The sequence below is a fragment of the Mustela putorius genome, unplaced genomic scaffold, assembly GCF_011764305.1.
Source record: "Mustela putorius furo isolate JIRA1106 unplaced genomic scaffold, ASM1176430v1.1 tig00000228_pilon_pilon_pilon, whole genome shotgun sequence".
In the NCBI taxonomy this organism is placed as follows: Eukaryota; Metazoa; Chordata; class Mammalia; order Carnivora; family Mustelidae; genus Mustela; species Mustela putorius.
Window position 1 is genome coordinate 26,154,654 of NW_025421322.1, and position 25,697 is coordinate 26,180,350.

At 39.8% G+C, this 25,697-nt stretch overlaps 1 protein-coding gene across 1 annotated transcript; it reads left to right on the plus strand.

Annotated features, from left to right (window-relative positions):
- Window positions 1-1,531: 1,531 nt before the first annotated feature.
- On the plus strand, window positions 1,532-25,672 carry SQLE (squalene epoxidase). The gene is made up of 11 exons (XM_004743544.3): window positions 1,532-1,822; window positions 4,816-5,065; window positions 12,549-12,729; window positions 13,739-13,835; window positions 14,769-14,882; window positions 14,972-15,143; window positions 17,815-17,910; window positions 21,897-22,039; window positions 22,464-22,560; window positions 24,245-24,332; window positions 25,148-25,672. Exons 1-11 carry the CDS (start codon window positions 1,532-1,534, stop codon window positions 25,338-25,340), a joined length of 1,722 nt encoding a protein of 573 aa, XP_004743601.1. The 3' UTR covers window positions 25,341-25,672.
- The last annotated feature ends 25 nt before the right edge of the window (window positions 25,673-25,697 follow it).

Consider the following 25,697-nt stretch of genomic DNA (forward strand, 5'->3'; position numbering starts at 1 on the left):
AGGGCCGCGGACATCAGTGCCTCTTCAGGCTGAGCACAGTGACAAGCGCGTGGCGCCCGCAGTTCTGGATGAAGGAAGGGAACACCCCGCATATCCTCTCCTTCCTTCTGACACAAGTCAGCCCAACTCGTTCTTCCAGAACTTCGGCCTGAATGTGTCACGTTCTCCACGTGCCGGTCTCCACTGTCCTCTTCACACACTCGGCTGGGGACAGAAAGGCTGTGTCCGATTCATCTCTGGGGTCCCCCAGCCTCGTAGTAAGCGCTCAAAAGCGTTCACGGGATGACTGGCCCCGGGCCGACAGTCGGCGGCGTTCTCCCGGCAGCGGTTTCCTCGGAACGAGCGCCCCCTCTTCCCCCCGCAGGACCCCAGCGGCCCGGGCTGCGGCGGGTAATCGGACCGCGGGACGCAGGGAACGACCCCTTCCGCCCCCTCCAACCCTCGCAGCCAGCGAGCGCCCTCCCACCCGCCCACCCGGCGGCAGGCCCACACCCCACGCCCCCACCCCACACCACGCAACATCGCCCTAGCGCCTCACCCGGCGACGCCGCGCGGGCCGCGCTGCCCGCGATTGGTCAAACGCGGCATAGCGCCATCTCGGCCTACCGCGCGGTGCGCGTCCTGATTGGCCAGCGGCGGCGGTGGGCGGGGCGGGCGCCGGGGCGCGCAGGGCGGGGCGGGATCGCGCCCTGGCACCCCGCCTCCTGGTCCTCGCCTGGGCGGAGCCCCTGGACGGTCCCCGCGCGCTGGGGAGAGCGGCGAGCACAGGGCGCGTGGTGGTTACTTGGTTACTGCGGAAGCACGGGGTCAGGGAGGGCAGCGGCAGCCCGCGAAGGATGCTGGCGAGGAGACGGTCAGGAGCCGCCGCCCTCTGAGGAAGCTCCGTGGAGACCGCCGTTCACCCGCGGGGAAACGGAGGCGCGGACTGGAAGGTTCGGGGGCTGGTGACTCGGAGCTTTTGCGGAGCGGCCGCGCTTGTGTGCGCGGGGGCCGCAGTCTCGAGTCCGAGGCCGTCCGCGGTGGGAAGAGGCAGGCCGAGCGCGGGGCGGCGTCTCTCCGCGCTCCGCTTCCCCGCCAGGCCGCGCCCAGACGTTTCTTCCGTCTCCCCATCCGCTTCTGAAAGGGCACCTGCTGCAGGTGGGCGAGGACGGTTCTCCTGCACGGCGAGCCCACAGCGGCCTTGGAGACGCCACCAGCAGCAACCCTGGAGAAGCCCGTCCAGAAGAAATACATGGATTGCTGGGAAGAGGAGAGCCTGGCCGGGAGCTGTTGGAGCAGTCGATTTTTTTAATACTCCTTTCTAAGTCTGGACAACTTTCCCTTCTTTCCGTACTTTTATACCAACTTGATATAATTTTGTAGATTCCTCTGATTTGAATTGTAACCCTGTGACGGTGTTTGCTGGAGGTTGGCCAATTCCTCGTGCTCCCTTTGGTGACACGTTTTGGGGAAATCCTCGAGTCACCAAAACCCTACAGAGAAAAAGAGGATCTTAGCTTTGACCCGGGAGCACCGGAGGAGCCTTTGAACGATGTGGACCTTCTTGGGCATTGCCACTTTCACATATTTTTACAAGAAATGCGGAGACTTCGTCTCTTTTGCCAACAAGGAGCTGTTGCTGTGCGTGCTCGTGTTCCTGTCCCTGGGCCTGGTGCTCTCCTACCGCTATCGCTACCGGAGCGGAGCCGCCCTGGGGCGCCAGCAGAGCGGCTCCCAGTTCGCGCTCTTCTCAGACATTCTGTCGGCCTTGCCTCTCATTGGCTTCTTCTGGGCCAAGTCGCCCCCGGGATCAGAAAATAAAGAGCAACTTGGGTCTAGGCGGGTAGGTGGAATTTTAAGTAGGCAAATGAGTGAGGGTGTTCTTTTTAAAATTAGGGTTGGGGTCACTCAGATGTAAATTTTCGTCTACTCTAAGGCCAGAAGGCAGCAATATAGATAATCTGGTTATGGTAAATTCTCCTTTAATTGTGCTTTTTGTTGTTTTGTTGTGTTTTTCTTTTTAAGCTCTTGACTGTTCCTTGGCTACATTTTTTGCCACTGTTAGGAGTGATTGAAAAGCTTTGTTTCATTTAGTGTGGGTTGAGCCAGTGCTATTTGAAATTGATTTGATTATGAAAGGGGAAATGAAATATTAGAATTTCATTTTGAAGGAGGACAGAATCGCTTTTTGCTATTGGGAAAAAGCGTTTTATTGAAATCCTTGTATTTGTACCTGAGAAGAATGTGAGCAGCTGTGGGTTATGTCCTGTGTTTATAAATGACAGCTGTCTGGGAAGAGTAACAGAACAATTCAGAAGGCTGGTGGAGTAAAAATTAGTTGAGCATTTTAAAAAGTCTTGGGCAAAATCCCCTCCTCTTTCGCTGTCAGTGGGGCCTTCAGTATATTCGTACCTTAATGTCCCAGATCATGTGGATACTTGATTAAGGTCCACAGTTCAGGCAAGTTCCTAATTCTGAGGCCAGACTTCAATCACATGGGAAGTGAGGCCTTCTGCAAAGACAGCGGAGGAGGACAATGGTACATGAGGGAGAAGAGGTCTGGCTTCAAAGCCGGAACATTTGGGGCCTGTTGGTCATGGGTGTTTGGACTTTTTCCCCAAAAGCACTGGAGGGTTTTAAGCAAGGGAGTAACAATACTTGATTTTAACTTTAGAAAGCATTTCCAGTTGGTGTGAGGAGAGTGGATGGCAGGGGCAGGAGAATGGTAGCGGGGCTGTCCGGTGAGAGACTGGAGGAGGAAGCCAGGTGAGCGGTGATGGTGATTCCAGGTTACGACCAGTGGCCTAAAAAAGTCGTTTACTCCTTGAGGGTTCCAGAGCTACTTTATTTTCCTATATCCACAGTACAGATTAGCAAGGTTTGCAGAAGGGGGACTTGAATTAGAATTTTTGCCCCACCACTTCTGGCTCTGAGACCTTTGGCAAGACCTTCGTTTCTGTAAGAGTCAGTTACCTCTTCTATTAGACCGGGGTGGCACCAGTCTTGTTCTTAGCTAAGGAATTAAATGATGTAATGTGCCCTGTAACCGGCTAATAAATAGTAGCTCTTATTAGTTTAAAGGTAGTGTACTTCTAGACATAGCATGTTGGGAACCTTTTGACAAGTGCTTTGAGCAACAGTAATGGTGGGTATGGCTTGGAGCAGCAGGAAAGGAGGGAGAGGGAATCTTAATCTCAGTTTGAAATCTTTGGCGTTATCTGAGGTAACTTTTGCCAAGGACACTGAGCACTCGTGTAGGTAGGTGCCTGGAATGCGATTACATCATGTGATGTTGAGACATTTTGGGGAAGGGAGAACTGGATTGCCAGGGATCAATGATTGGTTCCATTTTGTGAATGCTTCAGGCTTTCTGCTTATTCCTAAACATCAGGGACTTGGTGGACTCACTGAGTGCTAATTTCCCCTTAGTGCTTTTACTGACCATTCTCTGGATGACTAACTAAACTCCCATTTCAGGAGTGTGTGTGTATGTGTTTAACAGGGAAGACTAAGGAAGAAAAACTAGTTACGAAGTGGCTAAGATGCAAAGAGGGCTTATCTTGCTTTCAGAAGAGTAGTTTAAATATAGTCAGTTATGCTGGCCATTAAGAAAAACTTATGGGAAGAGGAGACTCTTGTCTTATCTTAGTAAAGGACAAAAAGGTAATTTCTCTAAGAAAAATTATTTAAAAAATGGAATGGACAAGGCCCCAGTCCCTGTAGAGTGAAGGAAGACTGGATGCATATTAAAATCACAGAGAATCAAAATTCTAAAAGATTTTAGATTTTATTTCCTTCCTTTTTGCCTCAGGTCTTCTGTTAAAATCCCTTCAGAATGGGTTGGGCTTATCTTAATCAACATGGCCAGAGAACTCAAAGGAGATTGTTCCTTGCAATTCTGTATCTGAAATGTATTTGTATTTGTCAACCTACATACCAAGAAAAAAACTCATTTTAACCCTGAGTTATTCATGTTAAAAAACCCAACAGGCACTGTTACTCTGAGCGGGCATTAATCTCTCAAAACAGGACTTTTTCATCATCTTATGACTAAAGTTTTTATCATCAGCCCAACTAGTGATAGGTTTGATGTTTATAACTAAATGGACCAGCTGTTTGGCTAGGCTCTCTTAGAGTGTCAAGATGGGTGAAATTAAATATATTCTGTGTTAAGGACTCAAATATGAATGGGTCAAATCCCAAGGGACAGGAGGAATTTTGTCCTTTCAGAATTCTCTTGAGTTAAATAATTCTCAATTAATAGATTAATAGCCAGGATTTGATAGTCTTTTTGTTATATAAAAGGAATTGTTAGGGTAAGATAGATTTTTTTCACATGAAAATCCAGAAGGAGAAAATAAAAATAAATAGTGAAAATGTGTGAAAGGTGCTGAGTAGTTTGCAATATGAAGTCGAAATAGGAGCTGTATGTGATCCTCATCTGGTAGATGCTTAGAATGTACTTGAAGAATTGAGTAATTAATGACAGAATTTTCCCTATAATAAGTCTTCGGAGCCCTTTGTAAACATAATTTATATTTAGCCTGGTGTGGATTTCTAAATATGGCTGTATAATAGCATTTTCTAAATATATGTGGAAAAATAGAAGATATATTTAAGTTTATTGGGATATAATTATACATTTTTATTTAACTAAATATTTTGATATCTGTCATTTTTATATATGATCTGGATTTAAAAATACAATGCATTTGGTTTGATAATAAGATGTACCTTTTGCCCAAGATGGGGAAGTCCAGAGTCTCTATATAGTAGTAGCATGATTTAAGGATAGCAGATGTGGATATGTAATTAATTTTTTTTTTTTTTAAACAGCACAAAAAAGGAAGCAATATTTCAGAAACAACCTTAATAGGAGCAGCTGCCTCTTCAGTATCTTTTCAGAATGATCCAGAAGTTATCATTGTGGGATCTGGTGTAGTTGGCTCTGCTTTGGCAGCCATGCTTTCCAGAGATGGAAGAAAGGTAACAGTAATTGAGAGAGATTTAAAAGAGCCCGACAGGATAGTTGGAGAATTTCTGCAGCCGGGTGGTTATCATGTTCTCCAAGACCTTGATCTTGAAGGTAGGTTCATATTAATTTTTAGCAGTTATGTGGTATAAGCAAGTACTCTTCACTTTAGACTATCCTTTTAACTGGTAAAAAAGGTATTACAATTTATTTACATTTCTGAAAGTTCCTCTTTACCAATAGATCTGCATGAAAATGAGAGCAAAGAAGAAAATAAGGCTTTAGTGTATGAAGAGATACAGTAAAGTGGCTAAAAAACAGGAATGGTCAAAATTAAAGATTAGAAAACTAGAATGAAGGTGTGAAGTTTAGTGAAAGGTGAAGGGAACTATGCCTGGTAAGGTAAGGTACATATTATGTGTCCTTTATAGAATGTTTTATTTAAGTATCATCTGTTAAACCATCGGTATTTAAACACAAACTATTCATTTTGGGAATACTTACTCACTGTCTACTCTGTCTGAGGTGTTGGACTTGGTACCAGGGATGTACTAATGAATGAGACAGATTCACCGGCCCCTCGTAAGGGTCAGGGTACAAAATACGCTTGTGCTCTGAACTGAGGAAGAGCTTGCTTGGCTCATGTGGTAGGCAGGATGGTGTGGGAATTATGAGCATTGATTCTGGAACTAGATTGCCTGGGGTTGAATACCAGTTCAGGCGCTTAAAAAGCTGTATATTCTTGGCTAAGTTATTCAACCTGTTACGTACCAGTTTCTTCATCTGTAAAATGGGCATTTTATATGAGTCCTTGCCTCCTAGATTATTATGAGGATGAAATGAAGTCATATACACAGAGCACTCAGAACAGCGTCTGGTATATGATTGGCACTCTATAAGTATTTGCTGTTTTAATCAAGGAGCTGAAAAGGAGAGCAGTGTAGCTAGGAAGTATTGGGTGATGGGGAAGGGAGAATGGCTTGAGATTAAGGATGGAGAGAGAGGCAGCAGCCACATCATGAAGGCTCTGCAGTTGGTAGAGCAGGAGTGTGCCCGTGACCTGGTTTCTGCCTATATAAAGTGGCTTCAAACGTTAGACGTCTACTCACAATAAGAAGCACATTTTATATTCTGACCCTGTACATACATGTATTTGGCTGAAGTTTGTTTCATTTTACTTTTTAAATCTTTGTGATTCTATCCAAGTACACGGTTCACAAGTTGAAATACATTTCATTTAGTTCATTCATTTACCTGCAGTTGATAGAATGCTGTTTTAAAAGAATATGTGGATAAAATGTGGCAAATAGACTGTAGGATTGTGGCAGTGGGGTAGCAAGAGTCAATGCAGAATCTAGTGGGAACTCATTGCTAAGTTCAAATGACAGATGACGGTGGTTTGGGCTAGCATGGTAGCAGAGGATATGAAGAGAAGTGGACAGACTGATGTTAAAATGAAGAGACAGAAACAGCATGGCTTGCTATGGGATTGGTGTGAGATATGAGGGAGACGGAGGTATTAAAAGTGATTCATAGGTTTTGGTTTGAACAGCTGATAGATGGTGGTATCACTTACTGATAAGAAGACCTAGAGAGGAACAGGCACTGGGGATAATTTGCAGGACATGTTGAGATACCCAAGTGGAGAAGTTAAGCTGAATATATGACTCTCCAGCGCAGAGGAGTGGTTTGGGCTGCCTGGAGTTAGAAATTTCAGAGGTATCAGCTTATTTGTAGTATTTACAAGCCACAATAAGTGATTGAGAGCATGTAGGGAGAAAAGAGAAGACAGAATAAACCAAGTCTTGGGAAACTGCTGTTTAAGGCTCAGGCAGAAGAAGAAAAGCCTGAAAACGAATGTTTGAGGCAGCTGGCAGAATGCTAGAAGAAAGCCAGGGGATTTGGTGCCATTTAATCCATGAGAGAGTTTTTCTCAGGCGGGAATGGTCATGTGTCAAGAAAGGGGAGGACAGTTACATCATGCTTTGTTAATGAAGGCTCAGGTGAGATGAGCATAGAAAAATGACCGTGGGATTTGGCAATTTGGAGGTTGCTTGTGACACTGACAAGATATTTCAACAGAGTCATGGGGATAAAACCTAGACTGAAGTTGAGTGGGAGTGAAAAAAATTTGAGACTAGAAAAGCACTCTTGAGTTTTTCTGTAACAAGACAGAAATAGGGCAGTAACAAGATGTAGATGTGCGGATAAAGAAGGCGTGTTTTGGGGCTCCTGGGTGGCTCAGTTGGTTAATCGATTGGTCTGACTCTTGATTTCAGCTCAGGTCATGATCTCAGGGTCGTGCAGACAAATTTTTTGAAGAGTGAAGAGTGAGAATAGTGTTGACTGGAGTTGTGTGAGTGAAGGGGAGAAGGGGTAAATAATGGTCAGATCATGGGGGCTGAGTCTCTAGAATTTTGTAGCCTGCTATGTGGATTTGGCTTATGTGGGAAGCCATGGGAGAATTTTAAAAAGAGGAGTTATTCAATTTCACATTTATTTTTTATTTATTTTTAAAGATTTTATTTATTTGACAGACAGATCACAAGTAGGCAGAGAGGCCAGAAGAGAGAGAGAGAGAGAGAAGCAGGCTTCCTGCTGAGCAGAGAGCCCAATGTGGGGCTCGATCCCAAGACCCTGGGATCATGACCTGAGCTGAAGGCAGAGGCTTTAACCCACTGAGCCACCCAGGCGCCCCTCAATCTCACATTTTAGAAGTGTGATTAAAAATATTATTTAGGGGGCGCCTGGGTGGCTCAGTGGGTTAAGCCGCTGCCTTCAGCTCAGGTCATGATCTCAGAGTCCTGGGATCGAGTCCCGCATCAGGCTCTCTGCTGAGCAGAGAGCCTGCTTCCCTCTCTCTCTCTCTCTCTGCCTGCCTCTCTATCTACTTGTGATTTCTCTCTGTCAAATAAATAAATAAAACCTTTAAAAAAATATATTATTTAGAAGTATTCATGTTATTCTGTAGGAAAAAAGAGTAGGTCATAAAGTGGCCAAGATGGAAGCAGGGGGACCTCTTTGGAGGCTATTGCAGAATCAGTGGGAATTGATGGCTTGGAACAGGGTCATAGTGGTAGACAGGTAGATAGTGGTAACATTCTGGAAATGCCTTTTGAAGGAAGAGTCAGGAGGACTTGCTGATGAATCAGGTGTTAGGTATGAGAGAAAGAGGAGTCACGGCATTTAAATAAGACTTGAAGACATTACCAGGAGAGGTCCAGGACTGAACCCTGGGATGCTCTGATGCATAGAGATCAGTGAGGTGAGTGGGAATCAAAAAGATGGAACTGAGGAAGTGCAGAGGAAAAGCAAAAGCCCACAGGGTCTAGGACCCAAGTGGAAAGAGTGCTTTATGAAGAAAGGACATTCCATTTCTGTCCTTTTAGGTTTCTTAATCTCCACCTTACTTGAGAGGTTCACTTGAGGATGTGGCAATATCCTGAGCAGGACTTGGTTACTTTTATAGTTGAACATCTGGCAACCAGAAATGCTCTCCAAGTAATGGCTCTACATAGAATCATTTAGAGATCTAACTTCAGGGCACATCATTGAGGTTGTAGTAACAAGCCTTAGTGGATTTTTATATGTAGTTTATGCAAGAGTAAGGAGCATCTCTGAAGTATTTTAGCCAGTCCACATACAATGAGTAACTTTAATATCAAAAACAAGAGTCCTCAGGGGTGCCTGGGTGGTTCAGTGGGTTAAAGCCTCTGCCTTTGGCTCAGGTCATGATCCCGGGGTCCTGGGATCCAGCCCCATGTCCGGCTCTCTGCTCGGCAGGCAGCCTGCTTCCCTTCCTCTCTCTCTGCCTCTCTGCCTACTTGTGATCTCTGTCAAATGAATAAATAAAATCTTAAAAAAAAAAAAAAAGAGTCCTCATTAACATTTACTATGCTGTTCATTTCCCCTGAGGTATGAGCTGTGGATAAAGGAACACTTGGTATAGTTACTTTCTGGAGTATGGATTTTGTTTTTAAAGATTTTATTTATTTATTTGTCAGAGAGAGAGAGAGCGAGAGCGCCCACACAAGCAGGGGGAGCAATAGGCAGAGCAGGCAGAGGAAGTAGGCTGCTGAGCAAGGAGCCTGGGAGCATGATCTGAGGTGAAGGCAGATGTTTAACTGACTGAGCCACCCAGGTGTCCCTGGAGTATGGATTTTTTTTTTTTAAGATTTTATTTATTTATTTGACAGAGAGAGATCACAACTAGACAGAGAGGCAGGCAGAGAGAAAGAGAGATAGAGGAAGCAGGCTCCCTGCTGAGCAGAGAGCCCGATGTGGGGCTCGATCCCAGGACCCTGAGATCATGACCTGAGCCGAAGGCAGTGGCTTAACCCACTGAGCCACCCAGGCGCCCTGGAGTATGGATTTTTAATATAATATGGATTTATCCTTCCTGAGTATGAGTTTTTATTTATTTTTTAAAATTTAAAAAAGATTTTATTTATTTATTTATTTATTTATTTATTGCATGAGCAGGTCGAGGGACAGAGGGAAAGGGAGGGAGAGAATTCCATATAGACTCCATACGGAGCATGGAACCTAATGCAGGGTTTGATCTCAGGACTCTGAGATCATACCTGAGTTGAAATCAAGAGTTAAATGCTTAACCAACTGAGCCATCCAGGTGCCCCCTGAATATGGGTTTTTAAAGATTGCCCTGGGGCACCTGGGTGGCTTAGTGGGTTAAAGCCTCTGCCTTCAGCTCTGGTCATGATCCCAGGGTCCTGGGATTGAACCCCACATCGGGCTCTCTGCTCAGCATGGAGCCTGCTTTCCCCCACAACACCCCCGCCTGCCTCTCTGTCTACTTGTGATTTCTGTCAATAAGTAAATAAAAAAATAAAATCTTTAAAAAAATAATTGATTGCCCTATGGCTTAAGCTTAATATCTAGAATTCTTAAAATTAATACGTTATAATTTAAATGCTGTAATTTTATATTAAATCTTAATATCTAGTGAGGAATTTCCTTCCCATCTTGTTTTCTTTGGGATTATTTTGGCTTTTCTTGGTGTTTTGTTTCCTATATATAATTTAGAATTAGATTAAAAAAAAAGTCTGTCAAGATTATGACTGAACTAGCACTGAATCTATACTTCAGTTTTGAAATAATTGATTTGGACTTCCTGTCCATGAATGTGGTATACTCTCCATTCAGTTAGGTCTTTAATGCATTTAAATAAAGTTTCATACATCTAAGTCTTCTGTTATATTTATTCTTTGACTCTGGTTTATATTTGGGCTTTCATAAATGATACCTATTTTATTATGCACTGTATACTCAGTTTGAGGTTCAGACTTTATACCAGGTCGTGGCACAAAGGTATGTCTGGATTCCATGCCATATCTCAGGACACTGAATTGAGTTTTTGTGGTTTCTATTTTATTGATAAGAAATTTATGAATGGTGCTAAGTTTCATTGTCCCTGGCCATGGAGAACCCCTATCTGGTATTCAGGAGTGGTCCTTAAAACTCCAGTCATTTAGGCCTGTGGTTCTGATGCTCTTATGCTGTTGCCTTTAAAACTTGCTCACTAGTTTGACTTTGAATTTGCTTTCCATTTTTAGCATAGGTGTTTTTTTTTTTTTTTAAAGATTTTATTTATTTGAGAGAGAGAGAGTGTGAGCATGAAAGGGGCAAGGGGCAGAGGGAGAAGCCGGCTCCCTGATGAGCAGAGGGCCCGATGTGGGACTTGATCCTGGGACTACCAGGATCATGACCTGAGCCGAAGGCAGTTGCTCAACCAATTGAGCCACCCACGTGGTTTTTTGTTTCTTGTTTTTTCCATTGCTAGTTTTGTTTTTTAATTTGCCTGTTTATAGCAGGCAGTTCTGCATTTTTTAATGTGGAAGAATATTTTCCATTTCATCTTATCTGATATGTTGACCAGTAGTCCTAGTATCTTAAGTGTGGGGCTTTACGATTAATAGATGGTGATAGCTCTAAGTTATGTCACTGGCTTCAGTGTTATTAACATCTAGTATTTATGAAGCATGAATTTCATTGAAGTGTAGGGTACTGTCCTTTTGTCAGCTTAAGAAAGTAAAAGTGTTCAGTGTGCTATATTTGATTTTATCAATAAAGTCGAGATAGAGACAGATAGATATTAAGAAATCTTAAATTAGACCTTATTTAGCTTAAGTTAGTTTACCCAAGGAAAGGTTTTGCTGTGCTACTATACTTTTTACATTTTCTGGTGTGTTCTAAAATTGGCCAATTTAAACATTTCAGGTACTGGGGCTCCTGGGTGGCTCAGTTGGTTGGGCAACTGCCTTCAGCTCAGTTCATGATCCTTGAGTCCCAGGATTGAGTCCCATGTCAGGCTTTCTGCTCAGTGGGGAGTCTGATTCTCCCTCCCTTCCCCTTCTCATGCTCTCTCTCTCTTTCACTCTCTCTCTCAAATAAATGAATAAAATCTTTGAACATTTCAAGTACTTCTATAATACAGCTATGGGTTAAGAAAAACAAAACTGTCTCAGTAGCTGGACAAAGCAATATAGAAATACTAGATGGGTTTCAAATATCTAGGTCAGAAACAACTGGCAATTCGCTGAGATCCAAACCAAACACACTGTTAACTGGCAGCTTTTAAGATGTCTGTGTACTGAACCTCTGACTGAATTTTAACTGTAATAATTTGTGAACCATACTGAAAAACTAACTAGTTTTGATTTTGGGTCAGATATGTGAGAGTATTCATCCAGCTTGTGTCTGTGTGGACTTTAAGTACAATTAAAAAGAATATCGGAAAACGAATTTATTTTGATCTTAGCCTAGATATGTGATAGAAGTGTTTCTGAAGATTTTCTTTCATCTATTTCTTTCATTATTCTAAAGTACTTCAGCTTAATATACTAACCATTATGATTTTAGGCCTATGTATGGTATATTCTCAATTGATATATCATAATGTACTCTTTCTAATTTAGATAGATATTTAGGTTGTTTTCAGTTATTCTTTATTAGAGATAACACTATAGTGGACTTATTTTTGCATATCACTTTAAAGATTATCAAAAATTATATCTTTAGGATGAACAATAGATGAAGATTTACAAGATTTAAGATTATTATATCAAAGGTTGTAACTTCTTTTTGGTTCTTGATAATTAGTGCTATAGTTACTTTCTAAAATGTTTTTAGTTTACAGTATGACCAGTAAATTTATCAGTTTTATTACAATCTCACCAGCAATTTTGATAGATTTTGTATTTTACTGTTTTAATTTATTTCATTGATTTTTTAAAAATCAGGTTTTGAACATATCTCTGCTGTGTTCAATATTTCTGTATCGCTTCACGTGAATACACATAAACTTTTCAGCCATTATTAGGAGGGTTTTAATATTTTTCCTATGGAAGTTAATGAATACATTTTATATATAAATAATAATCTTTTGTGGTATTACAGATTTGCTAAGACAGTTGTCTTCCAGACACATTAAGATTTCTGAAATAGTTAAATTAATATCCAGTTGTCAAAATAGTTTCATTGCGTTATGAAAACAGAAACTCATTTTCGATGCCTCCTTATCCTTAGAACTCTGAGCATATTAACAAAATTGATTTTTTTGCCCTGAACTGTTTTGCAGATGCAGTGGAAGGTATTGATGCCCAGGTGGTAGATGGCTACATAATTCATGATCAGGAAAGCAAATCAGAGGTTCAGATTCCTTATCCTCTATCAGAAAACAGTCAGGTGCGGAGCGGAAGAGCTTTCCATCATGGAAGATTCATAATGGGTCTCCGGAAAGCAGCTATGGCAGAGCCCAAGTAAGACTACTCAGATATAGAATGTTAAAGAAACACATTTGAACTTGGCCTTTGCAAAAATATTATTTCATAAATTGTCATAAGTGTTTGGGAAGGGGCTAGAGCATAGGTGTTCTAAAGTAAACTGTTAAGTTACAAGAATGTTAGATCTGCTTGCCTTTGTTGACAGTATCATGTAGAGAATTTCCATTTAAACGACAGAACTATCGAGATTTTTCCATTAACTGAATACACTGTGTGGTTTTATTATGTTGTTGTAATTTAAAGGATACAGTAGCAACTGAGGTTTGAGTCCTCTCTAACTATTTGGGAGTTGGGGTTTGTGCTTACCTTATTTTCTGTTAAAAGTCAGAACAAACAGAGACTAGGGAAAACCCTAGTTGGACAGGACTGGCTCTTCTTTCAATTATTAACTTCTATTTGCCCATAGCCCTTAAGCACTATAATTGAGGATGTTTTACACATGAGAACCCTCATGTCATTAGCAAGGGCAGAAGTGTTGAGAAAGCGGGTAAAGGTGTGAGTGGACTTACCCTTAGGACAGAGAGTTTGATTATCTGTGGAAGTAGAATGTGTTCATTGTAGAAACATGGGAAAATACACACAAATACAAAGATTGTAAAATTTATCCATGATTCTTTTGACTAGAAGTAACTATTCTGAGTAATTTGGTGGATAAGCTCCCAATTCAATATTTTCCCATCTGTGTATGAATTTGTGTGGTATGTGAAGTTTCTCTGCATGTATTTTTCTTAATGAAATGAGGTAAAAATCTCGTGTTACTTTTAAAAATCATTACATCAGTATATATGTATTTAACTTCAAGAAGTTAGAAAATAAAAACCACACTTACTTCCAAAGTCCATAAATGATATTTTTGCATTTTGTCATTCCAGGCCTTCCCTACGTACATGTGTGCACACTGGAGATAAGGAATAAGGAATTTGTCATTCCTTATTTAAATTGCTCAAGTGTGCTATTGTATAATTTCTTTCTGCTTATCCTTTAGTACAAAGTTTATTGAAGGCATCGTGCTACAGTTACTAGAAGAAGATGATGCCGTGATAGGAGTTCAGTACAGGGATAGAGAAACCGGGGACATCAAGGTGAGAGATAGCCAATGTTAGTTCTTCCTAAGACATGTTTTTCCTCCTTTTTCTCCTACTCCTTTGAAAAGTAGGCTCACCGATTCACTCGTCTGATAGACTGAGTTTTCTCTAAGCCCTCTGTAGCAGGGTGATTTCAGACCGCAACACATTGCTCTTCAGAGCTTTGCAGAACTTTGTAGACACGCGCCACTAGATCAGCAGTATCAAACTGAAATATACATGTGCAGAGAGACAGAGAGGACCTGGAAGGTGATAAAAGGAAGGATTCAATATAAAAGAAATGATTAGGATAAACAAACAATTGTTTTAATCTGAAAGGGAAAAGTAAGAGAATCTGCAGAAATAGCAAAGTGAAATAGTTGCCAGTACCTGCTCATGTTGGTTTAGTAAGAGAAGAGAAAGTGAAAGGCTAATCTGTTGGCGTTTCTGGGCTGATCCCTAGGGTCACCAGCTAGAAACTGTACTCTGATGGGGGTGATTGCAAGATAACATAGGGACCTACATCCATGTGTACAAAAATTCTTCTAAGCGCTAGCCACTAATTGAAAACACTATATGAAGTTAGGAAATTCTAGAATAAACAGTGGAGTTGTCCTTGGACTTTGTGATGAAATTCAGTATTCTGTGGTCCACACTTGGATTTTAGTTGTTTCCCCTATTGTTCATCAAAGTGTAGCTTTAATCCCAGATGGTTTGGATGGTAGTGCTTGGAAGGCAGGCAGTCCTCTCAAGAGGAAGTGTCTCTAGACATTGGTCATTCATTAACTTGAGCCCAGTAACAGCTTCTTTTTTAGCATTATCTTCATTATCCTCTATTACATTGTCCAATAAAATATTTAACTGTTTTACAAGAATGCACATTTTAAGAGAATGGTCCCTTCACTGTGTATTTCTAACCATTTAGCTGAGCACTGTTTATCTTTGTTGTAGGAACTCCACGCTCCATTGACTGTTGTTGCAGATGGACTTTTTTCCAAGTTCAGGAAAAACCTGATCTCCAATAAAGTTTCTGTTTCATCTCATTTTGTCGGCTTTCTTATGAAGGTACTATAGGAATGTAATTGTAGAAAAATAAAAGCAACTTGGAATTTAGTATATATATATATATATATTTTCTCCCCCCCCCCCCCCAGAACGCACCACAGTTTAAAGCTAATCATGCTGAACTTATTTTGGCCAATCCGAGTCCAGTTCTCATCTACCAGATTTCATCTAATGAAACTCGAGTACTTGTTGATATTCGAGGAGAAATGCCCAGGAACTTAAGAGAATACATGGCTGAAAAAATTTATCCACAATTACCTGGTAAGAAATAGGATTTCATTCACATTGTAATCTGTAATCTGAAAGTAAATATCATAAAAGGCTATGCATCTCCAGTTCTCACTAAAACTAGGCCAGAGATAGGTTGGCAGGTAAAAAACACACCCAGTCAGATACGCTGGAGTTGAGTTGTTTAACCAGCACATACAAAAATCTCCAAATTAAAAGATAATAGTTTATGTATTTTTTCATATTAATAATCAAATCATTGCTTTCAGAATAATTATTAGTATTGGGGAAAATCGTACTTTTTTAGGTAGCCTGGCTACTGATAAATTGTAGCTACCATTTATTAATATCTAGTATAAGGTGCTTTACAAACTTGATTTCATTTATCTATATGGTCACCCTCTGAGATAGGGCATTATCATTATCCCCATTTTATTGATGAGGGAACTAGGAGTCAGTAAGCTCTCCCAAGGATAGACTATTAGTAAGTGGTGGAGCCAAGGTCGAGGCCAGGTGTGTCTGGCTCATACATCCCCTCCTCGGAACATGAGAGCTGTAATCCATCTTCAAGATCTTTTCTAGTTTGGAGTTGAGTACAGAAAGGCTTTGTGAAATTTCAGACATGTTTGTAAAACACTCCTAAAAAATTGCTTTCTGGCCCTTTTTTTTTTTTTTTTTTGAGAATGGGAATATGTAAGGAAAAGTAAAAATTTAGGTAAAAAGGTAAAGTAAAAATTTAAGGTAAATTTTAAATATTTAATTAAAATATTAAGAATATTGATAAAATTCGGGGTGCTTGGGTGGCTCAGTGGGTTAAAAAGCCTCTGCTTTCGGCTCAAGTCACTATCCCAGGATCCTGGGATCAAGCCCCGCATCGGACTCTTTGCTCAGCAGGGAGCCTGCTTCCCCCCTCTCTCTGCCTGCCTCTCTGCCTACTTGGGATCACTGTCTCTCAAATAAATAAATAAATAAAATCTTTTAAAGAATATTGATAAAACTGGAGAGCAACCTTGCTTGCCAATGGTGATATTATAGGAAACTGTCTTTGGAAGGGGTATATTTTGTTTAAAAATTGTTTATTTTTCAAGTTATTTTTTAATCTAAGTGAAAGCACTCTGTTTAATAACAGAATATTAACAGATATGAAGGTATACATGGACTAACTTAGATTTATTTTAAAGATTTATTTAGAGAGAGATTGAGAGAAAGTGTGTGAGTAAGATGGGGAGGGGCAGAGGGAGAGGGAGAGTTTTTTTTAAATGCTTTTTTTTTTTTTTTAAGATCTTATTTATTTATTTGACAGACAGAGATTACGAGTAGACAGAAAGGCAGGCAGAGAGAGGAAGGGAAGCAGGCTCCCCACTGAGCAGAGAGTCCGAGGCGGGGCTTGATCCCAGGACCCTGGAACCATGACTTGAGCTGAAAGCAGAGGCTTTAACCCACTGAGCCACCAGGCGCCCCGGGAGAGAGAGTCTTAAGCAGACTCTGCTGAGCATGGAGCCTGACACAGCGCTCCATCTCACAACCCTGAGATAACAACCTGCGCCAAAACCAAGAGTTGGATGCTCAATTAACTGCGTCCCCCAGGTGCCCCTTACTTAGATTTTTTTTTTTTAAAAGATTTTATTTATTTATTTGACAGAGAGAGATCACAAGTAGGCAGAGAGGCAGGCAGAGAGAGAGAGAGGAGGAAGCAGGCTCCCTGCTGAGCAGAGAGCCCGATGTGGGACTCGATCCCAGGACCCTGAGATCATGACCTGAGCCGAAAGCAGCGGCTTAACCCACTGAGCCACCCAGGCACCCTAGATTTTTAATAATGACATTTTCAACATTTCAATACATTTGTACTTAGTGAAGCCATTTTTGAAGCTTTCAGAGGAAAAATGAATTATTCATATTTAAGAAAAAAAAAATAGTCGATAATGTGATATTTTTAGCATTTTTTTCTTTTATTGTAGATTGCCTTTTCCAATCCCAACTGCCCTGAGATCATGGTGGGAAACTATTGATAGGTTTATATTAATAGTCATTAGGTTATTGAAATTCTTATGGGAATGGAACAATTTCAGCTTAGGCATTCTGCTCCTCTATTCCCAGATTACAATGGGAACTGCATGAAAATACAGTTCATTTTCTATACAGGTAGGAGCACAAAACTTTAAACTGGGGAGTGTCTCAGAGATGAGCTCTTTCAAGCATTTCATGTTACAGATGAAGAAACTGAAGCTCAGAAAAGTAGAGCTCTCTACAGCTTACCCTTTTTCTGCCATACATACCCTCCTGTTGTTTGTGGGTTGCTAGTATATTTCATCTGTAATTCCAAGAATATGGTGGTGATGGTAAATTAAGTGTAAATATGATACTTGGCAGTTAACATTTTGGGAGAAAGGGGGTGGTTTTTTTCCATGTCTTATTTCTGAATTTGTTTCACTCTTAGCTTTTTTGTTCATTCAGCTGTTTCTATTTAAATTAAATCTCTCTTAGAATCCTTAGTCATTCCTTAGCTTGAATAACTAGGTTCTTAATGAACAATCGTACTAATAAAATTAGTTCTTGATTTATCACAAAGTGTATATAACATATACAGCACATATTGTATGTAACATATAATAGAAAGTATTTGTTTAGACTTGATAAGAACATGTGATAATTAGAAATTGAAATTTTATAAACCATTTATTTGGTTGGATGGGATTTATTGCAGATCACCTCAAAGAACCGTTCCTGGAAGCCACCCAGAATTCTCGTTTGAGATCTATGCCAGCAAGCTTTCTTCCTTCTTCACCAGTAAATAAACGAGGTATTGTTTTATTGGAGTGATTTTACAAAGGATATTGTAAATACTCAAATTTAATATTACAAATCTAATATGGGATGGAATTTATGCTACTGGGAGTCATACTTGGGACAGAGGACTGGTTACTATGAACACATTACTAACACCAAAATTAGTTTTATGATGTCTTGATTATTTCATAATGAGTGTAAATGTCATTATACTAGTTATTGGGGCTACAGCAGTTAAGTATAGTCCTAAATCTAGAGAAGGCAGTTTTTCTAGTGAGGGGTATAAACTGGTACTTTCAGAACACTGTTGATGAATGCTGTAGTCAAAGCCCACTCATGTACCAGTGTTCACTGTGAAGGGGTGTGCATGGTCGGGGTTGGGGGATCTTGTGCAGTGTCAAGAGTGATTGGGGAAGATGTGTCTCAGGAAATAAAACTGGAGTTGGGGCCTGAAAGATTGGTGGGAGCTCATTGGGTGGACAGTGAAAGAGGGACTTCTAAGTAGACGGAACAACATCTGCAAAGGCCATGAAGGCTGAGAAGTGATGGCACTTTCAGTCAAGTCCAGTAGTTTCCTATGGCTGGAGCACACAATAGGTGTCAGAGCAGTGGATATGTAAGGTATTTCTTTAAAGTTTAGTTTTAGGGACGCCTGGGTGGCTCAGTTGGTTAAGCGGCTGCCTTCGGCTCAGGTCATGATCCCAGCGTCCTGGGATCGAGTCCCACATCGGGCTCCTTGCTCGGCAGGGAGCCTGCTTCTCCCTCTGCCGCTAGCCTGCCACTCTGTCTGCCTGTGCTTGCATTCTGTATCTCTCTCTCTCTCTAACAAATAAATAAAAATCTTTAAAAAAAAAAAATAAAGTTTAGTTTTAATCCTATAGACAGTGGAAAGTCATTTAAGAGTTTGTTTTTTTTTTAAATAATTATTGAGATGTAATTCACAAATCATATAGTTCACCCATTAAAGTTTATACAGTTCATTTTTAGTATATTCGTGGATATGTGCAACCATCACCACAGTCAATTTTAGAAACTTCTTATCACTCCAAAAAGAAATGCTATACCCATTAGCGGTCACTGCTCCTTTTCTCCCACTCCTAGCCCAGGCATCCAGTAATCTGCTTTTTGTCTCTCTAGATTTGCCTATTCTGGATATTTCCTATAAATGTAGTCAGTGGATCCTTTGTAACTGGCTTCTTTGAGGTTCATCCATGTAGCATGTCCTTCATTTGTTTTTGTGGCCGAATAGTATTCCATGTGTACATATACTACATTTCAACTATCCATTCTTCAGTTGATAGACATTTCATTTGTTTGCCCTTTTGGAGGTCATAAACAATGCTGTTGTGAACATCTGCATATAAGTTGTTGCGTGGACTTAATTTTCACTTTTCTTGGGTATGGTAACTCTTTTAACTCTTTGAGGAACTGCCAAACTGTTTTCCAAAGGGACTGCCCCCTTTTATATTCTCATTAACAATGTATGAGGGTTCTGTTTCTCTACATCCGCACCGGCATTTGCTGTTAGCTGTCTTTTTAGCCATACCCCTTCTTTTAGGTGTCAAGTGGTACTTCATTGTGGTTTTGATTTGTATTCCTCTGATGGATAATGGTGCTGAAAATCTTTTCATGTGTGTATTGGACATTTGTATTTCTTCTTCGGAGAAATGTCCATTCAGATTGCACATTTTTTAATCGGTTAAATAAAAACTTTTATTGTTGAGTTCTAATAGTTCTTTATACATTCTAGATATAAATCCCTTATCAGATAAATGAGCTGCACAAACTTCTCTCATTCCATGGTGATGGAGTCTGTTGAAGTTTTTAATTTTCATAAAGCCCAGTTTATCTTTTTTTTGTCAATTGTGTTTTTGATGCCATATTTAAAAAGTCTTTGCTCAATCCAAGGTCATGAAGATTTACTTCTATATATCCTTCTAAGAGCTTTATAGTTTTAGCTACTCCATTTAGGTATTTGATCCATTTTGTGTTAAAATTTTGTTTATGGTGGGAGGAAGGGGTTCAGCTTCTTTTCTTTCAGTTGTCCCAGTACCATTTGCTGAAAATATAGTTCTTTCCCCATTGAAGTGCCTTGGTACTCTTGTCAAATTAATTTGACTGTAGGGGCGCCTGGGTGGCTCAGTGGGTTAAGCCTCTGCCTTCGGCTCAGGTCATGATCTCAGGGTCTTGGGATCGAGCCCCGCATCAGGCTCTCTGCAGCGGGGAGCCTGCTTCCCCCTCTCTCTGCCTGCCTCTCTGCCTTCTTGTGATTTCTCTGACAAATAAAAACAATCTTTAAAAAAAAAATTAATTTGATTGTAAATGTAGTGAGAGTTTTTTTCTTTAAATAGTATTTTGTAGTTTCAGAGTGTTTTACATTTCTTTTGTTAAACTTATTTCCAAGTATCTTATTCCTTGTCATGCTATTATAGACTTGTTTTCTTAATTTCATTTTAAGATTCTTCATTGCTAGTGTATATAAACAATTGATTTTTGCATATTTATCTTTCTCTTGAAACCTTGCTGAATCATTTATTAGTTTCTAATAGTTCATTGAAAAGTTTTAAATAAGATAGTGGCATGATTAGATTTTTATTTTAGAGATATTACTCTGATATGTTGTGGAGTATGGCTTGGAAGACAGATTAGGCTAAATCTAGTAAGACTATGTAATTGTTCCATATGAATGGTGAAAAAAGGTTAAAACTAGGTTGTGGCTATAGAAATGGAAGGTAGGGAATGAAATCCCATACTTTTTAGGATATAGAATGCATGCAACGTGGTTACTCATTGGCTGTTTTAGTGAGGGACAATAAGGCCTCTTGGTGGATTCCAGGTTTCAGGTTTTGGTAATTTTGCCAGCTATTTGATGATATTGGAAATAAAGGAAGAAGAATGCAAGTTTAAGGACGTGTGGGAAGAGGTAATGAGTTCACTTTTGGACATACTGGGTTTGAAGTGCTGGTAAGGCATTTGAGTGGAGATGTGTGGAATACCATTGAAGATGTGAGTACAGAACTCCAAAGAGAGGTCCAGATGGGAGCTGTTGATACACTATGGTTCCTGAACATAATGGATTGAATTTGCTATGGAAAAACAGGCTTAGTAAACTACTGATCTTTTAAAGAGACTAATGCAAAGCAGAATGAAGAAGCTAATTCCAAATGGACATAAACAACATGGCAGCGGTAACTGGTAGAATTAGAAATGCAGGTTTTTAGTGGGAGATAGGAGTTATACATAAATTTCAATTAATATTTAGAAGTTTTCCTTTTTATAAATTAATGTTTATTATATGTATTTTATATTTAGTTGTAAATGTAGCATATTGTGACAGTGCAGAAAAGAACTATCCATAATTTTGTCCCATTAATGTTATTATTATGGTCGTCTATTTCTCTCAGATTAAATGAAATAAATGCTTTGCTGAAATGTCACTGTGAGTGTTAGGTTATTAACCAGGCTGACTGTGGCTGGGGAATCTTTTTGGCAGCTCAGAAGGTGCACCTAGAGGGCGGCATTCCTGCTTCTGAAGTTTTGAATCAAGGGATTCATTTTCAGATAAGATTCAGTCAAGGCTTAGTCCTCTAAATTAACTTCAGATAGGTTTGGGGTATCTGCTTATAATTGCTTTTTAATTCAAACCACAATGTGGTTGAGTATCATCCTCCTGGGCCTACTTTCTTTCCCTTAGAACCATACAGACATTCATAATGTTTATTAATTAACAAAGATTTTTTTTTAAGATTATTTATTTATTTGATAGAGATCACAAGTAGGCAGAGAGGCAGACAGAGAGAGAGGGAGAAGCAGGCTCCCTGCTGAGCAGAGAGCCCGATATGGGACTCGATCCCAGGACTCTGAGATCATTACCTGAGCCGAAGGCAGTGGCTTAACCCACTGAGCCACCCAGGCGCCCCTAACAAAGAATTTTTGTTTTTGTTTTGTTTTATGGGATGCATCCAGGATGATGTCATTATCTAAATTCTCTCATTATAGGTGTTCTTCTTTTGGGAGATGCATATAATATGAGACATCCTCTTACTGGAGGAGGAATGACTGTTGTTTTTAAAGATCTGAAATTATGGAGAAAATTGCTAAAGGGTATCCCTGACCTTTATGACGATGCAGCTGTTTTCCAGGTACGATATTATTCTTTGGCAAAAATGTCTCAATAGATTTTTTTCTGGGCCTAAGAGGAATGGGGCGTTATTGGGGAGATCAGTACCCAGGAATCTGATCCTAAGTCCTGGTCTTTAGGCAGTCTTGTTCAGGCATAAAGACCGTGAGCCTGTGCAACCCACAAATTTCACAGAATTTCTAAATTTCTGTGTTTGAATATTATGTCACATTGGATTGAACAGACCACTTTGCTCATAGAAATTGTAGAGTTTTGGAAATCCCATTCCTTTGGAGATGTTTTGTATGTATATATAAATGATAAATAAAAGGTATGCTTACTTATAGATGATTTTCAGGATAAACATTAGTTTGAGGGGATTGTAAACATTAATTTGTGCTTCCCTCGACGCTTACCATGTAATAAGTGATCTTTTTCTTTTTTAGGCCAAAAAATCATTCTATTGGGCGAGAAAAACATCTCATTCCTTTGTTGTGAATATCCTTGCTCAGGCTCTTTATGAATTATTTTCTGCTCCAGATGGTAAGTATAGATATTTTTATTTTTTTTTTTTTAATTTTTTTTTAAAAGATTTTATCTATTTATTTGAGAGAGAGAGACAGTGAGAGAGAGCATGAGCGAGGAGAAGGTCAGAGGGAGAAGCAGACTCCCCATGGAGCTGGGAACCCGATGTGGGATTTGATCCTGCGATTCCGGGATCATGACCTGAGCTGAAGGCAGTCGTCCAACCAACTGAGCCACCCAGGCATCCCTATAGATATTTTTAAATGAAAATTACTGAGCTGCAAATATTTAGCACAGGAAGGAAGCTTAATTGTAAACAAGTTAGTGATTAGGAGAAATAGCTGTGTTTCCCCAGTCTGCTGGCTCCCAAGTGGCCATCCTTGAGCAAGATTTTTCGCCTCTAATCATCATGTATCCACCACCTTGTGTGGAAGGCTTAAGACAACCTTCCTGGCACTACTTCAGTAGTGTATCTTTATTAATTCCTCTGGTCCAGATCCAGGACATGCATATCCATAAATGCATAAGTTGTGATGGAGGATCCTTCCGGCCGTGAATTAAAATGTAATACAGTTGTTAATCTTTTTCTTCCTGAACACTAGTTTCAACTTCTTTTCGAAGTAGTATTCTTTAAAATGAGTATGAGCTGCGTAACAAGTTTGAATTTTGTCTCCTATTACAGTGCACAAGTAAAATGAATCTACCTTTTACTCATTTGAAATAGTCCCATGCTTTTGTTTTTGTTTCCATATTGTAAAGTGGCGATGGTCAGTCTGTATATTAAGGAAAACGTGACTTAGCAGAGGCAGTATTAGAAACGGAGCTAGAGGTGACCATGCCACCGCCCACGTCCAGCAGTGTAGATTAGTTAATGGTAGGTTAACGAAACTCCATGGGTAGGTTTTCAGGAATAAATGCAATTCCAGTCCTATTACTTGAGATATATACAACAAAGCTACTTCTGTGAACTGGCCAGGGTCCTAGTGATCTAGGCTTCGGTAACTCGAGTACAAATGATAATACAAGTACCTTCTGTAGCCTCTATGTGCCTTATTCTTGCTAAAACAGAAAAAAAAAAAAAGAACAACAACTCAACTGATTGTGGTTTTCCAGTCAAACTTCTCTTGCCAGTTGGTATGGAAGCTGAAATGGCTGGGTGGGCAAGGAAAAAGGGAAGAATCAAGTTTTGAGTTGTTCAAAGTGCTTCTTTTTAAGCTTTCCTAAGCTCTTGATTTTCTTACATTATGAATTTGAATCTGTCAACAAACAATTTTTAAAAAGTTAATGAAAGATTAGAGGAAGAGAGTTTTATTGGAGTAAGTGTACCATATTACATCTTTCTTTTATCTGTTCTAAAGAAAAAATCTAGGTACACCTTAAAGAAACATTTATTCCAAATAAAATTATTGGTTGATAATACTATGTTGTGAGGGTTTAATCAGTCACTTTGACAAGTATGAGAAACTATACAGATCTAAGGCATTGTTAATGTTTACCTTCATAGTTGTCCTTTTACTTGATAGTTTACTGCTCAGAGATACAAGTTGGGTATCTTACAGACTAGGAATTTGGTTTCTAGAATTGTGTTTTTTAACAAAAAGTTTGCAGAATATTTGCATTACGTAATGAATTTACAACACAGTCAACGAAATAACTTTTAAACAACCTTTTAAACAACTTTAACTTCCAAATTTTATTTTAGATTCCCTACATCAACTGAGAAAAGCCTGTTTTCTTTATTTCAAACTTGGTGGAGAATGTGTTGCTGGTCCTGTTGGGCTACTTTCTGTGTAAGTTGTTTTGTTGACACAAAGGAACCAGATTTTTCAAATTTTCTTTGGACTGCTCAGTTTATGAATTACTGCAAGTCTGTCTTCCTTCTACATTTTGTCACTTTACTGTCCCTAAGAAGCCCAATCAGAAAGTTGCTCAGAGAAATGAAAAAAGCAACATTTAGCCCTGTGTTACTTCTGGGAAAACAGTGTTGAATAGAAGTTGGTGGTAGATGAGGCCAAAGCTCTGATTAAAATAGAAGCTTGTTTTTTGCTGATGGGTTTAACCACATGATCTGATCTGTGGGAGCCATGGATAATAGAAGACTGTGTATTAAAAATTTACTTTGATTAAGGTGTGGGGACTTGTGAAACTCACTAATGGTTTTGACAGTGCAGACATATGTAGAATTATTCTTGAAAAGTCTGAACAGTAAAATTCTTTAAGTTTGTTCTCATTTGTCTATAATCTGAAATATCAATACTGTTCCTTCTGTAAAACCTAAGACTCCCACAGGTCAGGCCATCCAGGTACTTCAGGCAGAGATCTCAAGAACAGTGAAAGAAAACAGCTTCACATATACAGTGTCAAACTGTCACTGTCAAACGGACTTAGAGTTCCTGGCTTCTCTGACAGATAGGGGTATATTTTAAGGAGTTTCTTGTAAGAACATTTATTTGTCCCTGCTATCAGAGCACAGGCAACACAAGCTTCCAGAGTCCTCTGGAATGCAGAATATGTGTTTAGTTTTATAGGAGATATGTAATTAGAATCTATGAGTAAATTTTAATTGCTGGGTCTTACTAATACATGCATTTTTTTTCTCTTACAGCCTGTCTCCTAACCCTCTCATTTTAATTGGACACTTCTTTGCTGTGGCAATCTATGCCACGTATTTCTGCTTTAAATCGGAACCTTGGATTACAAAACCCCGAGCCATTCTCAGTAGTGGTGCTGTATTGTACAAAGCATGTTCTGTAATATTTCCTCTGATTTACTCGGAAATTAAGTACCTGGTCCATTAAACTTACAGGGGAAGCATTTATGAACAAATATTTGGAACTCACCAAGTCCTAAGAGACTTTTGGAAGAGGATGTACATAGCATAGAACTATCTCACTTCTAAAGTGGAAACTCTTGGACCAAGATTGGGGTTAATTCATTTTTGAAGTTATCTGTATATAAACATGTAAATACATACTTTGCAATTTAAAATGAAGGGTAAAATAGACATTTAAAAGAAATGATTTTATCTTAAATTAGTGCTAACACTGAGGAACTGTGGTTTTTCTTTTGAATTTAGTATCTGGGAGGAGTCATTGTGGGACATGCAAATAAAGTGAAGAATGAACTGTAATGTCTTTTTGTCTCTGTCGTGGCCT